This window comes from Ranitomeya variabilis, chromosome 3 (assembly GCF_051348905.1).
Source record: "Ranitomeya variabilis isolate aRanVar5 chromosome 3, aRanVar5.hap1, whole genome shotgun sequence".
Lineage (NCBI taxonomy): Eukaryota > Metazoa > Chordata > Amphibia > Anura > Dendrobatidae > Ranitomeya > Ranitomeya variabilis.
In genome coordinates this window covers 442,308,264-442,327,624 of record NC_135234.1, presented here as the reverse complement: position 1 = coordinate 442,327,624, position 19,361 = coordinate 442,308,264, and the positions used below count along the sequence as shown (strand labels likewise).

The 19,361-nt window shown below is 45.2% G+C and overlaps 1 protein-coding gene across 1 annotated transcript in view; it reads left to right on the top strand.

The window, feature by feature from the left end:
- Window positions 1–7,501: 7,501 nt before the first annotated feature.
- The window catches only part of LOC143817709 (uncharacterized), a 281,558-nt gene continuing 269,698 nt past the window's right edge, over window positions 7,502–19,361 (top strand). The window contains exon 1 of the mRNA XM_077299196.1: window positions 7,502–7,623. Within this exon, the coding sequence (XP_077155311.1) occupies window positions 7,506–7,623 (118 nt within the window). The 5' untranslated portion in view covers window positions 7,502–7,505. The remainder of the gene's footprint in view (window positions 7,624–19,361) is intronic.

Below are 19,361 nucleotides of genomic sequence, written 5' to 3'. Positions count from 1 at the left end.
TAGGGCTAGGGTTAGGGTTAGGGCTAGGGTTAGGGCTAGGGTTGGGGCTAAATTTAGGGTTAGGGTTAGGCTACTTTCACACTAGCGTTTTTTGGCTTCCGTCGCAATGCGTCGTTGGAGAAAAAACGCATCCTGCAAAAGTGCTTGCAGGATGCGTTTTTTTCTCCATTGACTTGCATTAGCGACACATTGCGACGGATTGCCACACGTCGCATCCGTCGTGCGACGGATGCGTCGTGCTTTGGCGGACCGTCGGCACAAAAAAACGCTACATGTAACTTTTTTTGTGCGACATGTCCGCCATTTCCGACCGCGCATGCGGGTCGTAACTCCGCCCCTGCCTCCCCGCACCTCACAATGGGGCAGCGGATGCGTTGAAAAAACAGCCTCCTCTGCACCCGTTGTGCGGCGCTTACAACGCTAGCGTCGGTACGTCGGCCCGACACACTGCGATGGGCCGAGTACGACGCTAGTGTGAAAGTAGCCTTAGGCTTCTTTCACACTTGCGGCGGTACAGGGCGGTCGCAATGCGTCAGCCCGACGTACCGACGCACGTTGTGAAAATTGTGCACAACGTGGGCAGTGGATGCAGTTTTTCAACGCATCCGCTGCCCAGTCTATTTCTTGGGGAGGAGGGGGCAGAGTTACGGCCACGCATGCGCGGAAATGGGGGACGCGACGTACAAAAAAAAGGTTACATTGAACTTTTTTTGTGACGACGGTCCGCCAAAACACAACGGATCCAGTGCACGATGGACGCGACATGTGGCCATCCGTCGGTAATACAAGTCTATGAGCAAAAAAGGCATCCTGTGGGCACATTTGCATTATCCGTTTTTTGTCCAAAACGACGGATTGTGACGGATGCCACACGACGCAAGTGTGAAAGTAGCCTTAGGGTTAGGGTTGGGGGCTAAAGTTAGGGTTAAATTTAGGGTTAGGATTGGGGCTAAAGTTAGGGTTAGGGCTAGGGTTGGGGCTAAAATTAGGGTTAGGGTTGGGGCTAAAGTTAGGGATAGAGTTGGGATTAGGGTTTGGATTAGGGTTGGTATTAGGGTTACGGTTGGGATTAGGGTTACGTTTGGGATTAGGGTTAGGGTTGGGATTAGGGTTAAGATTAGGGTTGGGATTAGGGTTAGGGGTGTATTGGGATTAGGGTTAGGTTTGAGGTTAGGGTTGAGATTAGGGTTAGGGGTGTGTTGGATTTAGGGTTTTGATTAGGGTTATGGTTAGAGTTGAGATTAGGGCTGTTTTGGGGTTAGGGTTGTCATTATCGTTAGGGTTGTGATTAGGATTATGGATCGGGTTGAGATTAGGGTTAGGGGTGTGTTGGAGTTAGGGTTGGAGTTAGAATTGGGGGGTTTCCACTGTTTAGGTACATCAGGGGGTCTCCAAACACGACAGACAATTTTGCGCTAAAAAAGTCAAATGGTGCTCCCTCTCTTCTGAGCTCTGCCGTGTGCCCAAACAGTGGTTTACCCCCACATATGGGGTACCAGCATACTCAGGACAAATTGGAGAACAAATATTGGTGTCCAATTTCTCTTGTTACCCTTGTGAAAATAAAAACTTGGGGGCTAAAAAATCTTTTTTGTGGAAAAAAAATATTTTCTATTTTCACTACTCTGCATTATAAACTTCTGTGAAGCACTTGGGCATTCAAAGTTCTCACCACATATCTAGATAAGTTCCTTGGGGGGTCTAGTTTCCAAAATGGGGTCACTTGTGGGGGGTTTCTACTGTTTAGGTACATCAGTGGCTCTGCAAACGCAACATAACGCCCGCAGACCATTCTATCAAAGCCTGCATTCCAAAATGGCGCTCCTTCCCTTCCAAGCTCAGCCATGCGCCCAAACAGTGGTTTACCCCAACATATGGGGTACCAGCATACTCAGGACAAATTGGACAACAACTTTTGGGGGCTAAAAAAATCTTTTTTGTTAAAAAAAAAAAATATATTTATTATTTTCACGACTCTGCATTATAAACTTCTGTGATGCACTTGGGCATTCAAAGTTCTCACTACACATCTAGATAAGTTCCATGGGGGGTCTAGTTTCCAAAATGGGGTCACTTTTGGGGGGTTTCCACTGTTTAGGCACATTAGGGGCTCTCCAAACGCGACATGGCGTCCGATCTCAATTCCAGCCAATTCTGCATTGAAACAGTCAAACGGTGCTCCTTCACTTCCAAGCTCTGCGGTGCGCACAAATAGTGGTTTACCTCCACATATGGGGTATCGGCGTACTCAGGAGAAATTGCACAACAAAATTTGTGGTTAAATTTCTATTTTTACACTTGTGAAAATTAAAAAAAATGGTTCTGAAGTAAAATGTTTGCACAAAAAAGTTAAATGTTCATTTTTTTCTTCCACATTGTTTCAGTTCCTGTGAAGTACGTAAAGGGTTAATAAACTTCTTGAATGTGGTTTTGAGCAGCTTGAGGGGTGCAGTTTTTAGAATGGTGTCACACTTGGTTATTTTCTATCATATAGACCCCTCAAAATGACTTCAAAGGTGATGTGGTCCCTAAAAAAACATGGTGTTGTAAAAATGAGAAATTGCTGGTCAACTTTTAACCCTTATAACTCCCTAACAAAAAAAAAATTTGTTTCCAAAGTTGTGCTGATGTAAAGTAGACATGTGGGAAATGTTATTTATTAACTATTTTTCGTGACATATCTCTCTGATTTAAGGGCATAAAAATACAAAGTTTGAAAATTGCAAAATTTTAAAAATTTTCTCCATATTTCCATTTTTTTCATAAATAATCGCAAGTAATATCGAAGAAATGTTACCACTAACTTGAAGTACAATATGTCACGAAAAAACAATCTCAGAATCAGCGGGATCCGATAAAGCGTTCCAGAGTTATAACCTCATAAAGTGACAGTGGTCAGAATTGTAAAAATTGGCTCGGTCATTAAGTACCAAATTGGCTCTGTCACTAAGGGGTTAAATACAAGTCAAATGTTTGTTTTTTCCTTTAATTTAATAAGGAAATAAACAAGGATTGGTTTCTGCTTGGTTTAAAGCAGGCATCGCCTATCAGATGCCATTTAGTTGGTGGTGACGCAGTGCTTGGGACCAATTTTCACAGAATATGCATTGCACAGGCTTTTATGAGTTTGGTTATCTGTGGTTTAGGCACAAAATTTGTCACTTGTGGTGTTATTTTGATGTCATACAATGCTTTCTCATTTACATCCTCCAGTATGGTGTGTACAAGGTGTCCTGATGTAACTTATATTGGTGAAACACAGCAAGAACCACACTACAGAATGAATCTACACATACACGATAAGTAAAGAGCTAGATGCTTCTGTGAGAAAATACTTCTCTAGATGATGGAATCTGGTTATGTTCACACAATACATTCCTGATTAACTTTTTTTTCCTGCAGTTTTATGAAAACACATAAAATCACCATTTTTGTACTGCGTTTTTTAAAAATTGCAGCAAAAAATGTGTTGCGAATGCATTGTGTGTACAGGGCTTCAGACAGACTTATAAGTCTAAAAGGAAACCTGTGAAGTCTTTTTGAGAACAGAGAAAGGAAAATTCAAGGTGAGAACTTTGAGTCCTTGTCTCAGAACCTTCAATCTAAGCCACTACATAGACATACTTCACACTTCCAGATCTCTGAACTTATAAATCATCTTCTTCATCTAATATATAAAGCTGAATGTGTGTATGTATGTATGTGTGTGCGTATGTCCGGGATTGGCATCTGAACCGTCGCAGCTACAGCCACAAAATTTTGCACAGTCACACGTCTGGACCCCGAGAGCGTCATAGGCTATGTTGTGAGGTGAAATTTTAACCCCGCGCTTTCCAATTCACCAAACAATTTTGCCCCTATCTACATAATGGGGAAAAAATGAAAGGAAAAGCGTTGGAGGCAAATTAACAGCTGCCAGATGTGAACAAGGGGGACTTAAAGAATGAGAGCGATGGCGCCAAAGAGTATATACTGTACAGTTGCTAAGGTGGGGCCCCGACATGGGATAATCACCACACCACCACGGGGATATGAACACACACACAAAATGCGCCACACACTACCACGTGCTCGAACACATATACCACCCTCAGTGCACATTTCACCACACATACACCAACCTCGCCACATAAAAGTCGAAACACAAAAGTCGCCGCTCAAAACTCGCCACACGCAAAACTCTCCACATGCAAAACTCGCCACACGTGCAAAACTCACCTCATGGAAAACTCACCACACGCAAAACTTGCACATGTGGAAAAATTGCCACATGCACAAAAGTTGCAACACATGCAAAAGTTGCCTCACACAAAACTTGCACATACTCAAAAGGCACCACACATAAAACTCGCCACATGCAAAACTCACCATGCGCAAAACTTGCTGCACACAACTTGCTACACTAACCTGTCACATGCAACTCGACACACAAAGTTGCTACACGCATGTCGCCACACAAAACTCATCTCACAAAAGTCGCTACATGCATGTCGCCACACGCAACTCAACACACACAACTTGACACACGAAACTCGCCCTAAAACACACACAAGTCTGGTATTATCCTTCAAAAATAAAAATCTGATTAATAAGCAGACAAACTACAAGAGCAACAAATGTACCATATAGGAATCCGGCAGCTGTCAGTCACATGACCAGTCTATTATGTGTATGTGTGAGCTAATATATACTGCCAGGGGGTGGGCTTACTGTTGGCTGGGGATTTATCAGGCTGCCAATTTAGCTTACAAATACTGAGGTAAAAATACTGACCAAATAACGTGTGAACGAGGTCTAATACAGGAGGAGATGACATACAGATATATACTATATACAGGAGGAGATGACACACAGGTATATACTATTTACAGGGGAGATGACACACAGGTATATACTATATACAGGAGGAGATGACACACAGATATATACTATATACAGGAGAGATGACACGGGTATATACTATATAGAGGAGGAGATGACATACAGGTACATGCTACATACAGGAGGAGATGACATACAGGTATATACTATATACAGGAGGAGATGACACACAGGTATATACTATATACAGGAGCAGATTACCTACAGGTATATAGTATATACAGGAGGAGATGACATACAGGTATATGCTATGTATAGGAGGAGATGACATACAGGTATATACTATATACAGGAGGAGATGACACACAGATATATACTATATATAGGTGAGATGACACACAGGTATATACTATATACAGGAGGAGATTACATACAGGTATATACTATATATAGGAGGAGATGACATACAGGTATATACTATATACAGGGGAGATGACACACAGCAGGTATATACTATATACAGGCGAGATGACATACAGGTATATACTATACAAGAGATGACATACAGGTGTATACTATATATAAGGGAGATGACAAACATGTATATACTGAGGTGAAAATGAGAGGTGTGAGGTGAAAATGAAAAGGTGTGAGTGCAAAATGAGAGGAGTGAGGGAAAATAGTGGAGTGATCGGAAAATGACAGATGTGAGGTCGAAATGACAAGTGTTAGGGGGGAATGAGAGGAGTGAGGGGGAAAATGAGAGGTGTGAGGGAGAAAATGAGAGATGTGAGGGGGAAAATGAAAGATGTGATGGGGAAAATGAAAGGCGTGATGGGAAAATAAGAGAAGTGAGGTGCTATAACTAACCACAGATATTTACTATGCCCAGGCAACGCCGGGCTCTTCAGCTAGTCTGTAATAAAACTGACATTTTTTGTTATTTTTTTTCCCCAAATTTTAGTTTTATTGGGTTTCATAAACTCGTTCAGTGTTTATATCCTTGTCTTATTAACATGTCATAATGCATTCTAATTTATTTGAACGCTTAGGCTGGTTTCTGACTTGCGTGCCCAATAATAAAGATAGGGTGCGCAGGATGCATGCAGATGTAGACGGAGCTGAAGAAAGAGATGTGGCAGTGGGCGGGGCTTAACGGAGGAAGAAGGCTTTCATCCGCAGCCCTGCGGAACGCTAGTGTGAAACTAGCCTTACGGCATCTCTACTCTGCATGTTACCCTAGTGCTTGTATATTTAAAGGGACTCTGTCACCTGAATTTGGCGGGCTATGTAAATGCCCTGTGTCCGAGTTCGCATCTCGGCTTCAGGAAAATGGCTGCCGCGATCTCCATCTGCGCACGCGCGGCATCCCGCAGCCATTTTTCTGAAGCCCCGGGAAGCCGGGCTCTACCATCTGCGCACGCGCGGCCTCAGGAAGATGGCCGCTGCCAGCGATAATCCGTTGAATAGCGCAGATCGCGCTCTTTTTCTTCAGCTGCGCAGTGGATTCGGCTGTTGGGCATGCGCACACCACTACGCCACCAACGGAAAGATAAGCAAGATCTGGGGGAGAAACAGCGATTTCACCACGCCCATTTGACCAGACCACCTTGATTGACAGGCGAAAACGGCTACTTTGGTAACGTATTTCGGCAGCATAGGTGGGAAATCAGGGTACACAAAATACACTATTGTAAAGCACAGCTCAGGCCCTATTTAACTGTATTTTTAGCTCATACTGAAAAAACGGGGTGACAGGTTCGCTTTAAAAACCCTCAAAAGATTGGGGGGGTGCTCCCTCCATCTGGAGAAAGACAGGTTCCAGCTCCACAGGTGACAGGGCTTCTTCACCATAAGAACTATTAATCCTGGATCCGTCTACCTCAAGAGCTGGTCACAGCAGGAACCATTGATGGCTTAATAAAAAGACTTAGGCTATGTGCACACGTCAGGATTTCTTGCAGAAATTTCCTGACAAAAAACGGACATTTCTGCCAGAAATCCGCATGCGTTTTTTGCGCGGTTTTTACTAGTTTTTTTCTCGTTTTTTTGTGCGTTTATTTCGCGGTTTTTCCCAATGCATTAAATAGTGGAAAAAACGCAAAACATCCGCAAAATTAATGAACATGCTGCTTTTTTTTACCGCAATGCGTTTTTTTCGCTGAAAAAAACGCATGAGCACAAAAATTGCGGAATGCATTCTAAATGATAGGATGCATATGTATGCGTTTTTTATAGCGAAAAAACACGAAAATTCCTGAACCTGTGCACATACCTTTAATGTTTCTTTAGAATAAAATAATCACTGTGTAAAGTTCTTTTCAGAATGTTTGGTCCGGTGGATGGACAATTTGGATCTGGAGAGAAAGCTTAGCTCTTGTGCAGCGGACTGGCTCATGCATTATGGATACCCCTTTCTTTTATCTTCCTTACCCTTTCCTCTGTTTAACTTGATGGACATTTGACTTTTTTCAACCGTATTCACTGCGTAACTATAACACCTCTAAGTAATATTTTAGTTCATGGAAAAAAATATAATTATTATTGTATGAAATAATAGGCAGCTGTAAGGGAAAAGATGTGTATAGATGATCTGTCCAATCACTGAATGCAGCAGGTGAGGGAGCCAGGCTGCTCTGCATTGTGCACATCCCCGACTCCACCTCTAGGTGGCATTAGTCTGCATGCTGCCAGGCAACCAGTATACAACACTGACTGTGCCTGAGGTGAAACTGCTGAGGTGCTGTGTGCTGGGCTCTCCTGGTAAGCTCTTGTATCAGACTTGTACCAGTCATATCTCCGGTAGGTCCATTGGGCACGAGTTCTGTCTATGCAGCCTATGTATTCTTCTTAATTACTTTATGTTTAGTTAAATCCATGTGTCTAACTGCATGCTCTGTGGGAAAAACAAGACAATCCTATAGTTATGATACCTTCTAGCATTCATGTGCATAATATTTCTTACCGTATACAACTGCATATTCCTATATAGCTTCCTACATGTGTCCTTTATTTCAGTTTTTTATAAGTACATAACTTTATACATATGTTTCTAACTTTATATATGTTTATATAATTGCTTACATGTGTATTTACTGTAAACGTTTACAGAACTTCATAGGTGTATCTAGGTTTTCTGGCACCTAGGGCACGAATTCAGTTTGGCGCCCCCTCTCGCCCACCAAGGACATACAGTATGTGATTGGTACACTTAGTCATGTACCGATGAGCTGCTCTTCCTAATTCTCTCAATGTTCAGTGAAAAACTGAGAAGCAGGAAGAGAAGCTAGTTGTCACATGACCGTAACGATGAAAATTGCACATGAGTGAAGTGGCCATGTGATAACTCAGGGAACCAGCAAGCAGGGCTGAATCCTAACAGTGAGGATATTACAGGCTGTTAGGATTGGCTACAGGGGTTCATTTTATAATTAAAGGGTGAGTGCAGGCTCCTGAATTCTCACAGGGCATGCACTGCACACTTTAAGGCCATGTGCACACGCTGCAGATTCCATTGCGGAATTTTCCGCAGCGGATTTGCTAAATCCGCAGTTCCAAAAGTACTGCGAATTTTATCGCGTTTTTTTGTGCGGTTTCCACTGCGGTTTTACACCTGCGGGTTTCTATAATGGGGCAGGTGTGAAACCGCTGCGGATTCCGCACAAAGAATTGACATGCTGCGGAAAATAAACCGCTGCGTTTCCGCGCGTTTTTTTCCGCAGCATGTGCGCTGCGGTTTTTGTTTTCCATAGGTTAACATTGTACTGTACACCGCATGGAAAACTACTGCGGATCCGCAGCAAAAACCGCAACGTGTGCACATACCCTTAGGATTCTCCCTTGCCGGTGGCAAGAGTGGACAGTCATGTCAGCACAAGTATGCGATTTCTATACTTCTGGCCACATTTCGACTAGACATGTCTGGCCTCACTGAATTTTCATTGAGGCCATGCATGTCTAGTTAGCATGTGATCACATGTATGCAAATCACTGGCACCAGAAAACCATGACAGTGTGCAGTGCGCACTGTGATAATTCTGCAGTTTTTTCGGGCATGTGCAGTTTGCGCTGCTCTTCGAACTTGCAGCGCAGGCTCCGGGGCCGCAGCAGAACACATTGGTGACTGCTGCATGTTGACTTCCTCAAAGCGGCTGCTGCTCCGACCGTGGAAGGTCGTCTGGGAAGCAAGGGATGCACTGCTATTGTCAATGACAAGGCGGTAAATCCGGGAGCCCCAGCGGGATGTTAATGAAGGCAGAGGAGGCGGAGCCCAGAGCGCAGAGTATTGAGTGACGGCTGGGAGACATTTGTGTCCGGAGGGAAAAGACTTGCCCCCCCCCCCCCCCTGGATAAATTCGAGGTATCAGGGACAAATTACAAAAATGATTATTTTAGCATTGAAAGGGACCACAACTAAAAGAGCCACCTTGACAGAATGCAGCCTTAGTGCTGCACAAGGTGGCTCTTTTAGTTAAAAACGCCAGGTTCCCTTTAAAGATAGCAATGTTATTATTATGCTCCTGAATAAATATATCTGCCCTACGCTGAGCCCTTGAATTGCCCCTCATTATATTCCTTGCACAAAATATGACCCCAAACTCTCCTTATGGTACTTTCTCTCCACACTGACCTCTCCTTTCCATACTGGGCTCCATCTTCTCACTGTCCTCACACTGTGCCCCCTATAGGGCCAAATCTCTATACTGTACCCCCTCATCACACTGTCCCCTCCTGGATGTACCCTTACACTGTCCCCCCATGCTATGCCCCCACTACTCAGCTTTATTCTGTGAGCACTCTTTTCTCCCCCTTCTGTTTCCTCACACTATTCCCCTCAATAGTCTCACACATTTTACCCTCCCTCCTCATACTGTCTCCTCTCACACCCCCAGCGCTCCATACTGTCTCATATATTTACCCCCTCACTATACTGCCTGCTCACACATCCCCCGGGACTCCTCATACTGTATCTGCATACATCCCATCAGCCTCACACCCCATACATTTTCAGCTCCTTACTCATACTGTGTCCGCATACATTCCACCCTTTGCTTCCGATACTGCGTTTGCACCCATCCCCCCACTCACAATACTGTGTCAGCATCTATCCCCTCATACATTCCCCCACCTACCCCCTTGCTATCATTTTGTGTCTTCAAATTTCTCCAGCTGCCCATATTGTCTGCACCTGTTCTTTCCGTGCTCCCCAAACTGTTTCCTCAAAACTTCCCCACACCAAATCTCCCTACACACATTAAATGCAAATCTCCCAACACACATTAAATACGACCATCCTCATATTAAATCTCCCCGCACTGATTAAATACCTCCATCCCCATACTAAATCTCCCAACACCATTAAATACCCCCATACTCATACTAAATCTCATACACATTAAATCTCCATCCATGCACTTAATCTTCAGTGTCTTCAGCTCCACTGGATCACTTACCACCAATGTGCTCCTCTGCAGCGCCGATGAGTGATGTCCTCAGCGTGATCACATGACCTGATCACGCTGCTGGCATCACTCTGACCCAGCGGTCAGAGCTTAATTCTCATGTCTGGAAGATGCAAGTACAACTGATCTCTTGACAGATGGCACAGAGAACTGCCGACTACCTGTCCAGGGAACTGCAGAATGCAGCCGCCAGGGGAGACACTTCGGACCGACACATTGGGCGTCCTCTGCCGTGTACATGTATTTATCTGTATACTTGAGCATATCTATATATACACATACATCTTAATATATACTTACCTTGTAATATCTTCACATCCTGTTCCGTCCAGATGTGTCCGGATCCCAGAATTCCAAGCTGCGGAAGTTCACCGACCTCCATATTTGGACCCAAGTGATGGGTGTCTCAATATGGAAACTGCTGGTGGTACCAGCCTCTTGCGCGGTACCATCAGCGGAACACTTGCACCACACACACACACACACACACACACACACACACACACACACACTGTATACGCCGTACGCACTACACACACACTGTATATGCCGTACGCATACTCTTGCGCGGTACCACCAATGGAACACTGTCGTGAACACGCCACCGGGATCAGCTGAATGATTCACTGACCGCCGCCATCTTTGTACAGGAGGAGCACATGCGCATTTTTAATGTGACAGCTGCTATCTGCCTGCACAAAGATGGAGGCGATCTAATTTACTGCTGATCCCGGCGGCAGATGCGCAACGTGTCTACAGGCAGAGGAAGCCGGTCACATTAAAGGGGTTTTCCCACGAACGAAAGTTCATTTTAAAATTTGTCTGTGTCTGACCACATCTCCTGGGCAGGGGAGGAAGCAAAAGACAATACTGACATTACATCAATGTATGAGGGGATTATAAAAGTTATTTTTTTTAAATGTGTTGGAGAAGAGCGCTAGGGGACATTACTAAAGGGAATCTGTCAGCTGAAACATGCTGCCCAAAACAACTCGTACATTAACATCTTTTTCCTTAACAGAAAAGCACAATGACAGAGCTTTCAATGACACAAAAACTTTTTATTGAAAGGTATAAAGTGTGCATTTGACATGCTTCTCTGGAAGGCACTGTGTCATAGGTACTCATCAGAAAACACTGTGTTATGGGAACTCTCCAGAAGGTGTTGTATATTGACTCCTTGGCTCCAGCACAAGTCACTCTGGTGGTCTCCAGCTAGATAGGGGGCAACAATGTCTCATTCTTTGCACACGTGACTACTGCGACCTGTTACAGGGCATCAGCAGAAGCACATCTGATGATGTTTTTATTCCAGTTACCTGAGGGCTTAGTGGTAATGTGATCAAAGAATTTGGTGTCATTACATTTTGTCCTGCTACAGACCTCTAAAGCAGCTTGTGCTAGACCAGAGGTGGGGAACCTTTATTCCACCACGCACAGTTTGGATATTTATAACTTAGTTCCGGGGCCATACTAAATTATCAACTTGAAAATGATCCTGGAATATTTTGTTAAATAATTCATTAACTCAGCGGGGAGAGGGGGGTCCCTAGAACAAGAACGCTGGTATATAAATGCCCAATGCAACAGCGTTGTGGGAATCCGGAAGGATGGAAGCTCAGGTGTTTGCCAAAAAGGCAAGGAGATAACAATATTGTCCATAAATAGAGGCAACACTCGCTGTTACTGATGCAATCTTTTATTCAGTATCTTGCTTACATGGCTGTGGGAGACATAGGTGTAAACTGATGCGGACTATGAACGTTTTGCACTCCATGCGCTTCTATGGGTCCAAAGGTGAGCATTAATTAATTAACTCACCCCTAATGTGATGGTTAGAACTGCTTCTCTTTGTGTGACTGTGATGTTATGTGGTAGTGAAGATGTATCTACTTGCAACTGATTTTCCAAATTTGTGTCAGTCTGGATCACAGTTGACTTTTTGTGATGATAAGTTTTGTAAAGAACTTGTAGCAGTAAATTGTTCCAAACACAGATGTAGATTACACTGCATGTCTCCATACAGTGGGAAATTCATCGCTGCTCACATGCATGCATATGCATAACACAGGAGACGCTGGGACTGGAGCATATACATCACATAGGAGACACGGGGGCTGGAGCATATACGTCACATAGGAGACACGGGCTGGATTATATACTTCACAGGAGACACTGGGGCTGGTGCACTCTTCCAGGAGACTCTTTGCCGCTAGTGCATACAGTATATCACAGGAGACACGAGGCTCTTGCTGTGATCTTCATATGTGGTATGGGAGTGCATCACACTAGCTCCGCCCACAGAGTACGTCCAGATGCTGACACTGGCAGTGTCAGGACCTAATGTTTCATTAGGCCACATCTCTGACCACACCCATTTCGCAACTAGTCACGCCCCAACCACACCCATTTAGCACTTCTGATCACAATGTTTCATAAACAATAATTATAAACAAAAAAAATATGGCCACACATGACACTCCATACTGTATAATGGCCACACATGACGCTCCATACTGTATAATGGCCACACATGACGCTCCATACTGTATAATGGCCCCAAATGATGCTGCATACAGTGTACTGGCCCCACGTGATGCTCCATACAGTATAATGGCTCCACATGATGCTGCATACTGTATAATGGCCACACGTGATGCTCCATACTGTATAATGGCTCCACATGATGCTCCATACTGTATATTGGCCACACAGTGCTCCATACTGTATAATGGCCACACAGTGCTCCTGTTGTGAACTGTGTTTCGGGGCTCCCTCTGGTGGTCACTAACGGTATTGTGTTAGGTATGTCTTGTTGCAGGCCTGAGCTCCAGCTGTGTCGTTAAGCAGCGGGTGTTTCCTATTTGAGTCTCCTCTGGACTCAGTCTCTTGCCTGGCATCGTTGTATCCAGACCAATTTGGTCTCCTCCGGATTCCTTTCAGTCTGCCTCATGCAAGAAAAGCTAAGTCTGTTTTGTACAATTTGGATCGTTTGCATTATTCAGTGTTTTTGTCCAGCTTGCTTTACATTTGATTTTTGACTCGCTGGAAGCTCTAGGGGGCTGATATTCTCCCTCCACACCGTCAGTCGGTGTGGGGGTTCTTGAATGTTCAGCGTGGATGTTTTGTAGGGTTTTCTGCTAACCGCATAGTCCACTATCTATTTTCTGCTATCTAGACTATTGGGCCTCACTTTGCTGAATCTAGTTCATCTCTACGTTTGTGTTTTCCTCTTGCCTCACCGTTATTATTTGCTGGGGGCTTTCTATATCTTTGGGGTTCAATTTCTCTGGAGGCAAGCGAGGTCTTATTTTTTCCCTCTAGGGGTAGTCAGTTCTCCGGCTGGCTCGAGACGTCTAGAACCAACGTAGGCACGTTCACCGGCTACTTTTAGTTGTTTGTGTCAGGATCAGGTATGCGGTTAGCCCAGTTTCCACCTCCCTAGAGCAGTATTTATATTTTTGCTATCTTGCCGGAATATCAGAGATCCTCTGCCATTGGGATCATAACAGCTCCATACTGTATAATAGCCACACATGATGCTCCTTACTGTATAATGGCCACATTATACTTCATACTGTATAATGGCCACACATTATGCTCCATACTGTATAATGGCCACACATGATGCTCCATACTGTATAATGGCCACACATGATGCTCCATACTGTATAATGGCTCCACATGATGCTCCATACTGTATATTGGCCACACAGTGCTCCATACTGTATAATGGTCATTGGCCACATTATGCTCCATACTGTATAATAGCCCCACATGATGCTTCGTACTGTTTAATGGCCACACATGATGCTGCATACTGTATAATGGCCACACATGATGCTCCATACTGTATAATAGCTCCACATGATGCTCCATACTGTATATTGGCCACACAGTGCTCCATACTGTATAATGGCCACACATGATGCTCCATACTGTATAATGGCCACACATGATGCCCCATACTGTATAATGGCCACATGATGCTCCATACTATATAATGGCCACATGATGCTCCATACTGTATAATGGCCACACATGATGCTCCATACTGTATAATGGCCATTGGCCACATTATGCTCCATACTGTATAATAGCCCCACATGATGCTTTGTACTGTATAATGGCCACACATGATGCTGCGTACTGTATAATGGCCACACATGATGCTCCATACTGTATAATGGCTCCACATGATGCTCCATACTGTATAATGGCCACACATAATGCTCCATACTGTATAATGGCTACATTATGCTCCATACTGTATAATGGCCCCACATGATGCTGCGTACAGTATACTTGCCCCACGTGATGGTCCATACAGTATAATGGTCCCACATGATGCTTTGTACAGTATAATGGCCCCACACGATGCTGGGTACAGTATAATGGCCACACATAATGCTGGGTACAGTATAATGGCTCCTCACGATGCTCCATACAGTATAATGGCCCCACACAATGCTGGGTGCAGTATAATGGCCACACATGGTTACCCCACCCCCATCATTGCCTTCTCCATCACTACACACACACCTTTCACCGCGCTCCCTCTCAGCAGCCAGGAGCTTCCACTCCCACGGCGCTGAATGGTGTCATCCAGCTGCGCCGCTGACTGCTCACGTCGCTGCAGCTGTGGTACGCCACTGATAAAGACCTCCATGTTTCCTGTGCCAGTCAGTGTCAGAGTGAGGAGCAATATCTGCTCCGATCTGACACAGCCAGCGTCCGCTCCGTACACCTCGTGCACATGCGACTCCGCTCCATACACCTCCTACACACATGACTCCGCTCCATACACCTTGCACATGCGGCTCCGCTCCGTACACCTCGTACACACACGGCTCCACACCGTAAACCTCATACACACACGGCTCCTCCCCATACACCTCGTACACACGGCTCCACTCCATACACTTTGTACACACACGGCTACGCTCCATAAACCTTATACACACACGGCTCCGCTCCGTACACCTCATACACACACGGCTCCTCTCCATACATCTCGTACACACACGGCTCCACTCCGTACACCTCGTACACACACGACTGCGCTCCATACACCTTGCACATGCGGCTCCGCTCCGTACAGCTCGTACACACACAGCTCCGCTCCGTACACCTCATACACACGGCTCCACTCCGTACACCTCGCGCACACACGGCTCCACTCCGTACACCTCGTACACACACGGCTCCACTCCGTATACATTGCACACGCTGCTCTGCTCCGTATACCTTGCACACACGGCTCCACTCCGTACATCTCATACACACATGGCTCCACTCCATACATCTCATACACACACGGCACCACTCCGTACACCTCGTACACTCACGGCTCCACTCCATATACCTTGCACACACACATTTCTCTGCTCCGTACACCTCATACACATACGGCTCCTCTCCATACATCTCGTACACACACGGCACCACTCCGTACACCTCGTACACTCACGGCTCCACTCCATACACATTGCACACGCTGCTCCGCTCAGTATACCTTGCACACACACGGCTCCACTCCATATACCTCATACACATACAGCTCCTCTCCATACATCTCGTACACACACGGCACCACTCCGTACACCTCGTACACACACGGCTCCGCTCCATACACCTCATACACACACGGCTCCACTCCGCACACCTCGTACACACACAGCTCCGCTCCATACACATTGCAGACTCTGCTCCGCTCCGTATACCTTGCACACCCACATGGCTCCTCCCCATACACCTCGTACACACACGGCTCCACTCCGTACACTTTGTACACACACGGCTCTGCTCCATACACCTTATACACACACGGCTCCGCTCCCTACACCTCATACACACACGGCTCCTCTCCATACACCTCGTACACACACTGCTCCACTCTGTACACTTATTACACACACAGCTCTGCTCCATACACCTTATACACACACGGCTCCGCTCCGTACATCTCGTACACACACGGCTCCACTCCGTACACTTCGTACACACACGGCTCCGCTCCATACACCTTATACACACACAGCTCCGCTCCGTACATCTCGTACACACACGACTCCACTCTGTACACTTCGTACATACACAGCTCTGCTCCATACACCTCGTACACACAACGCTCTGCTCCATACACCTCGTACACACACGGCTCCGTCCCATACACATTGCACACGCTGCTCCACTCCGTATACTTTGTACACACATGGCTCTGCTTCGCACACCTCGTACACACGTGGCTCTGCTCTGTACACCTCGTACACACGTGGCTCCGCTCCGTACATGTCTTACACACACGACTCTGCTCCATACACCTTTCACACGCTGCTCTGCTCCGTACACCTCTTACACACACGACTCCGCTGCATACACGTTTCACACGCTGCTCCGCTCCATACACCTCGTACACACGTGGCTCCGCTCCATACACGTCTTACACACACGACTCTGCTCCATAAAGCTTTCACACGCTGCTCCGATCCATACACCTCGTACACACATGGCTCCGCTACATCCACACTGTAAACACCTCCTGACCTCACACATACGCTTACCTTCCTCCAGCGCCATGACAACCAGCAGAGTCCTGTACACGGAGGTCCTCCCGATCATGTGACCCCCTGACTCCTCCCATCCTGTGACCTCATCACAGGTCTTGTGTGCACAGAGCAGCCAATATGCTGCTCTGCGGGTGCAGGGGCTCAGGGAGCTGACTGGGTGATATACACACCTCCCAACCAGTGCGGGACAACTAATGTCCCGCCCAGGATCACGGGGCTGACTGTCAAAATCAGGACAGTCCCGCTGGATCCGGGATGATTGGGAGGTATGTGCACTGCATATGGAAGGGTAAGGGGCATGGCTTAACACAAGGGGGCGTGTCAGCTGCTTCTGCTGTCTGCGGGAAGCAGAGCGTCCCGTGCTGGACAGCGGGGCAAAGGCTCAAAACCGGGACAGTCCCGCACAATGAGGGACGGTTGGGAGCTATGGTATTTGTAAGCCAAAACCAGGAGTGGAACAATCAGAGGAAAAGTATAATAGAAACATATGCTCCACTTCTGCATTTATCACCCACTCATGGTTTTGGCTTACAAATACTGATGTAAAATACTGACCAAATACTGCTAGTGTGATGGCAGCCTTACTGTCGGCACCAGAGAATCCTTACAGTGTGCAGTGCACACTGTGAGCATTCAGAAGTCTACAGTCATATAGAATGACTGCAGATCTTCATCACAAACTTAGACAATCCCTTTAAAGGGGTTGTTCACTATTAGGACAACCCCCTCTTGATCTAAATGTTTGGCCCAGATCAAATAAAAAAGACTATACTCACCCCGTTTCAGCAGTGTCGGCACTTGCGGTCCTGGGGCTCTTGTGTGGTTGTATGACATGTGCCTGGCGCCAAATCTGTGCTGGCGTCACTGTCCCCACCGATATTGCCCGATATCAGCAAAAAGAAAAAGAAGAGAGAATATGATATGACGGTGAAATAAAAATTAATCCTCATTTATCATGAAAAAAATACACAAAATTACTTAGATAACTGTAAAAGAATTTTTTTTAGCTCTTTAAACTGCATGTCAGAAAAAAAACAAAAAATGTACTAGGTTATGACCCAGTCTTGAATTGGTTAAAATTAAGATGTGATTGTGATAATACTATTCCACTATTCCGTTAACAAATATGAATAATATAATAGATTTCCAGGAAGGAAATGCTATGTACACATTGTGGAACTGGACATTGTTGCCATAACAAAATGCTATGACAGTGTTTCAAGGTAAAGGAGACAATGACATTCCTGTACCGAATAGCGACACAGTTATGCACATTAGCAAATTGTACTCATAGAAAGAAAAATTATTTGATATTTGCAGACTTTGCCTTCAGTTTGTGCTATTTATTATGAAGAACATTCCCCCACATCTACAATGAAATAAATAATGTATTGTTCTTTATTCAGTGTTTGCATTTCAAAAAATGATAAATATAGCATAAAAAATAATGGTTCAGTATCATAATACCAAAGGAAAACATACAATTTACCAGCCAGCCATATAACAGCCAGCCATATTTCCCTTTGTATTGTATTATTATTCCTTTATAATTTAAAGCACACCTTCAGTGTTTTTATTTCAGTGCTGGAGTGGTGCCAATTATCTAAGTTCCCTGACACTAGTATTTTACTTACAACATACTTAGGGTCCCTTTCCACTTGCGAGGAAAACGGACGCGTGCAATCCGATAAAAAATCGGATTGCACTCGGACCAATGTTAGTTAATAGGTGTCTTTTGATTTGCGATTTTTTTCTCAGCCGAAATCGGACTGAGAAAAATCTGGATCGGCTGAGAAAAAAATCGCAGCATGCTGCGTATTGCTGCGATTCTCGGACGAGACTCGCCAATGCAAGTCAATGGGTGCGAGAAAAAAATCGCACAGCACTCGCACCATGCGAGTTCTGTCCGATTTTTATGCACCGGTGTCCTTTGAAAAGCCGGTAATTCAGCGCGGTGTACAGTAAAATCACACTGACAAGTTAGAATAGACTAGATATATACACATAGAATGTGTCTATATACATATATATATGTCAGTGAGACACCTATATATGTATATTTATATTTAATGCAGCGCTAGATAGCATTAAAGCCGCTAATTCAATTGCCGGCTTTTCATTTCTCCTTCCGAAACCCGACAGGATATGAGACATGGTTTACATACAGTAAACCATCTCATATCCCTTTTTTTTTTTACATATTCCACACTACTAATGTTAGTAGTGTGTATGTGCAAAATTTCAGCGCTGTAGCTGCTGAAATAAAGGGTTAAATGGCGGAAAAAATTGGCGTGGGCTCCCGCGCAATTTTCTCCGCCAGAGCGGTAAAGCCAGTGACTGAGGGCAGATATTAATAGCCTGGAGAGGGTCTATGGTTATTGGCCCCCCCCTGGCTAAAAACATCTGCCCCCAGCCACCCCAGAAAAGGCACATCTGGAAGATGCGCCTATTCTGGCACTTGGCCACTCTCTTCCCACTCCCTGTAGCGGTGGGATATGGGGTAATGAAG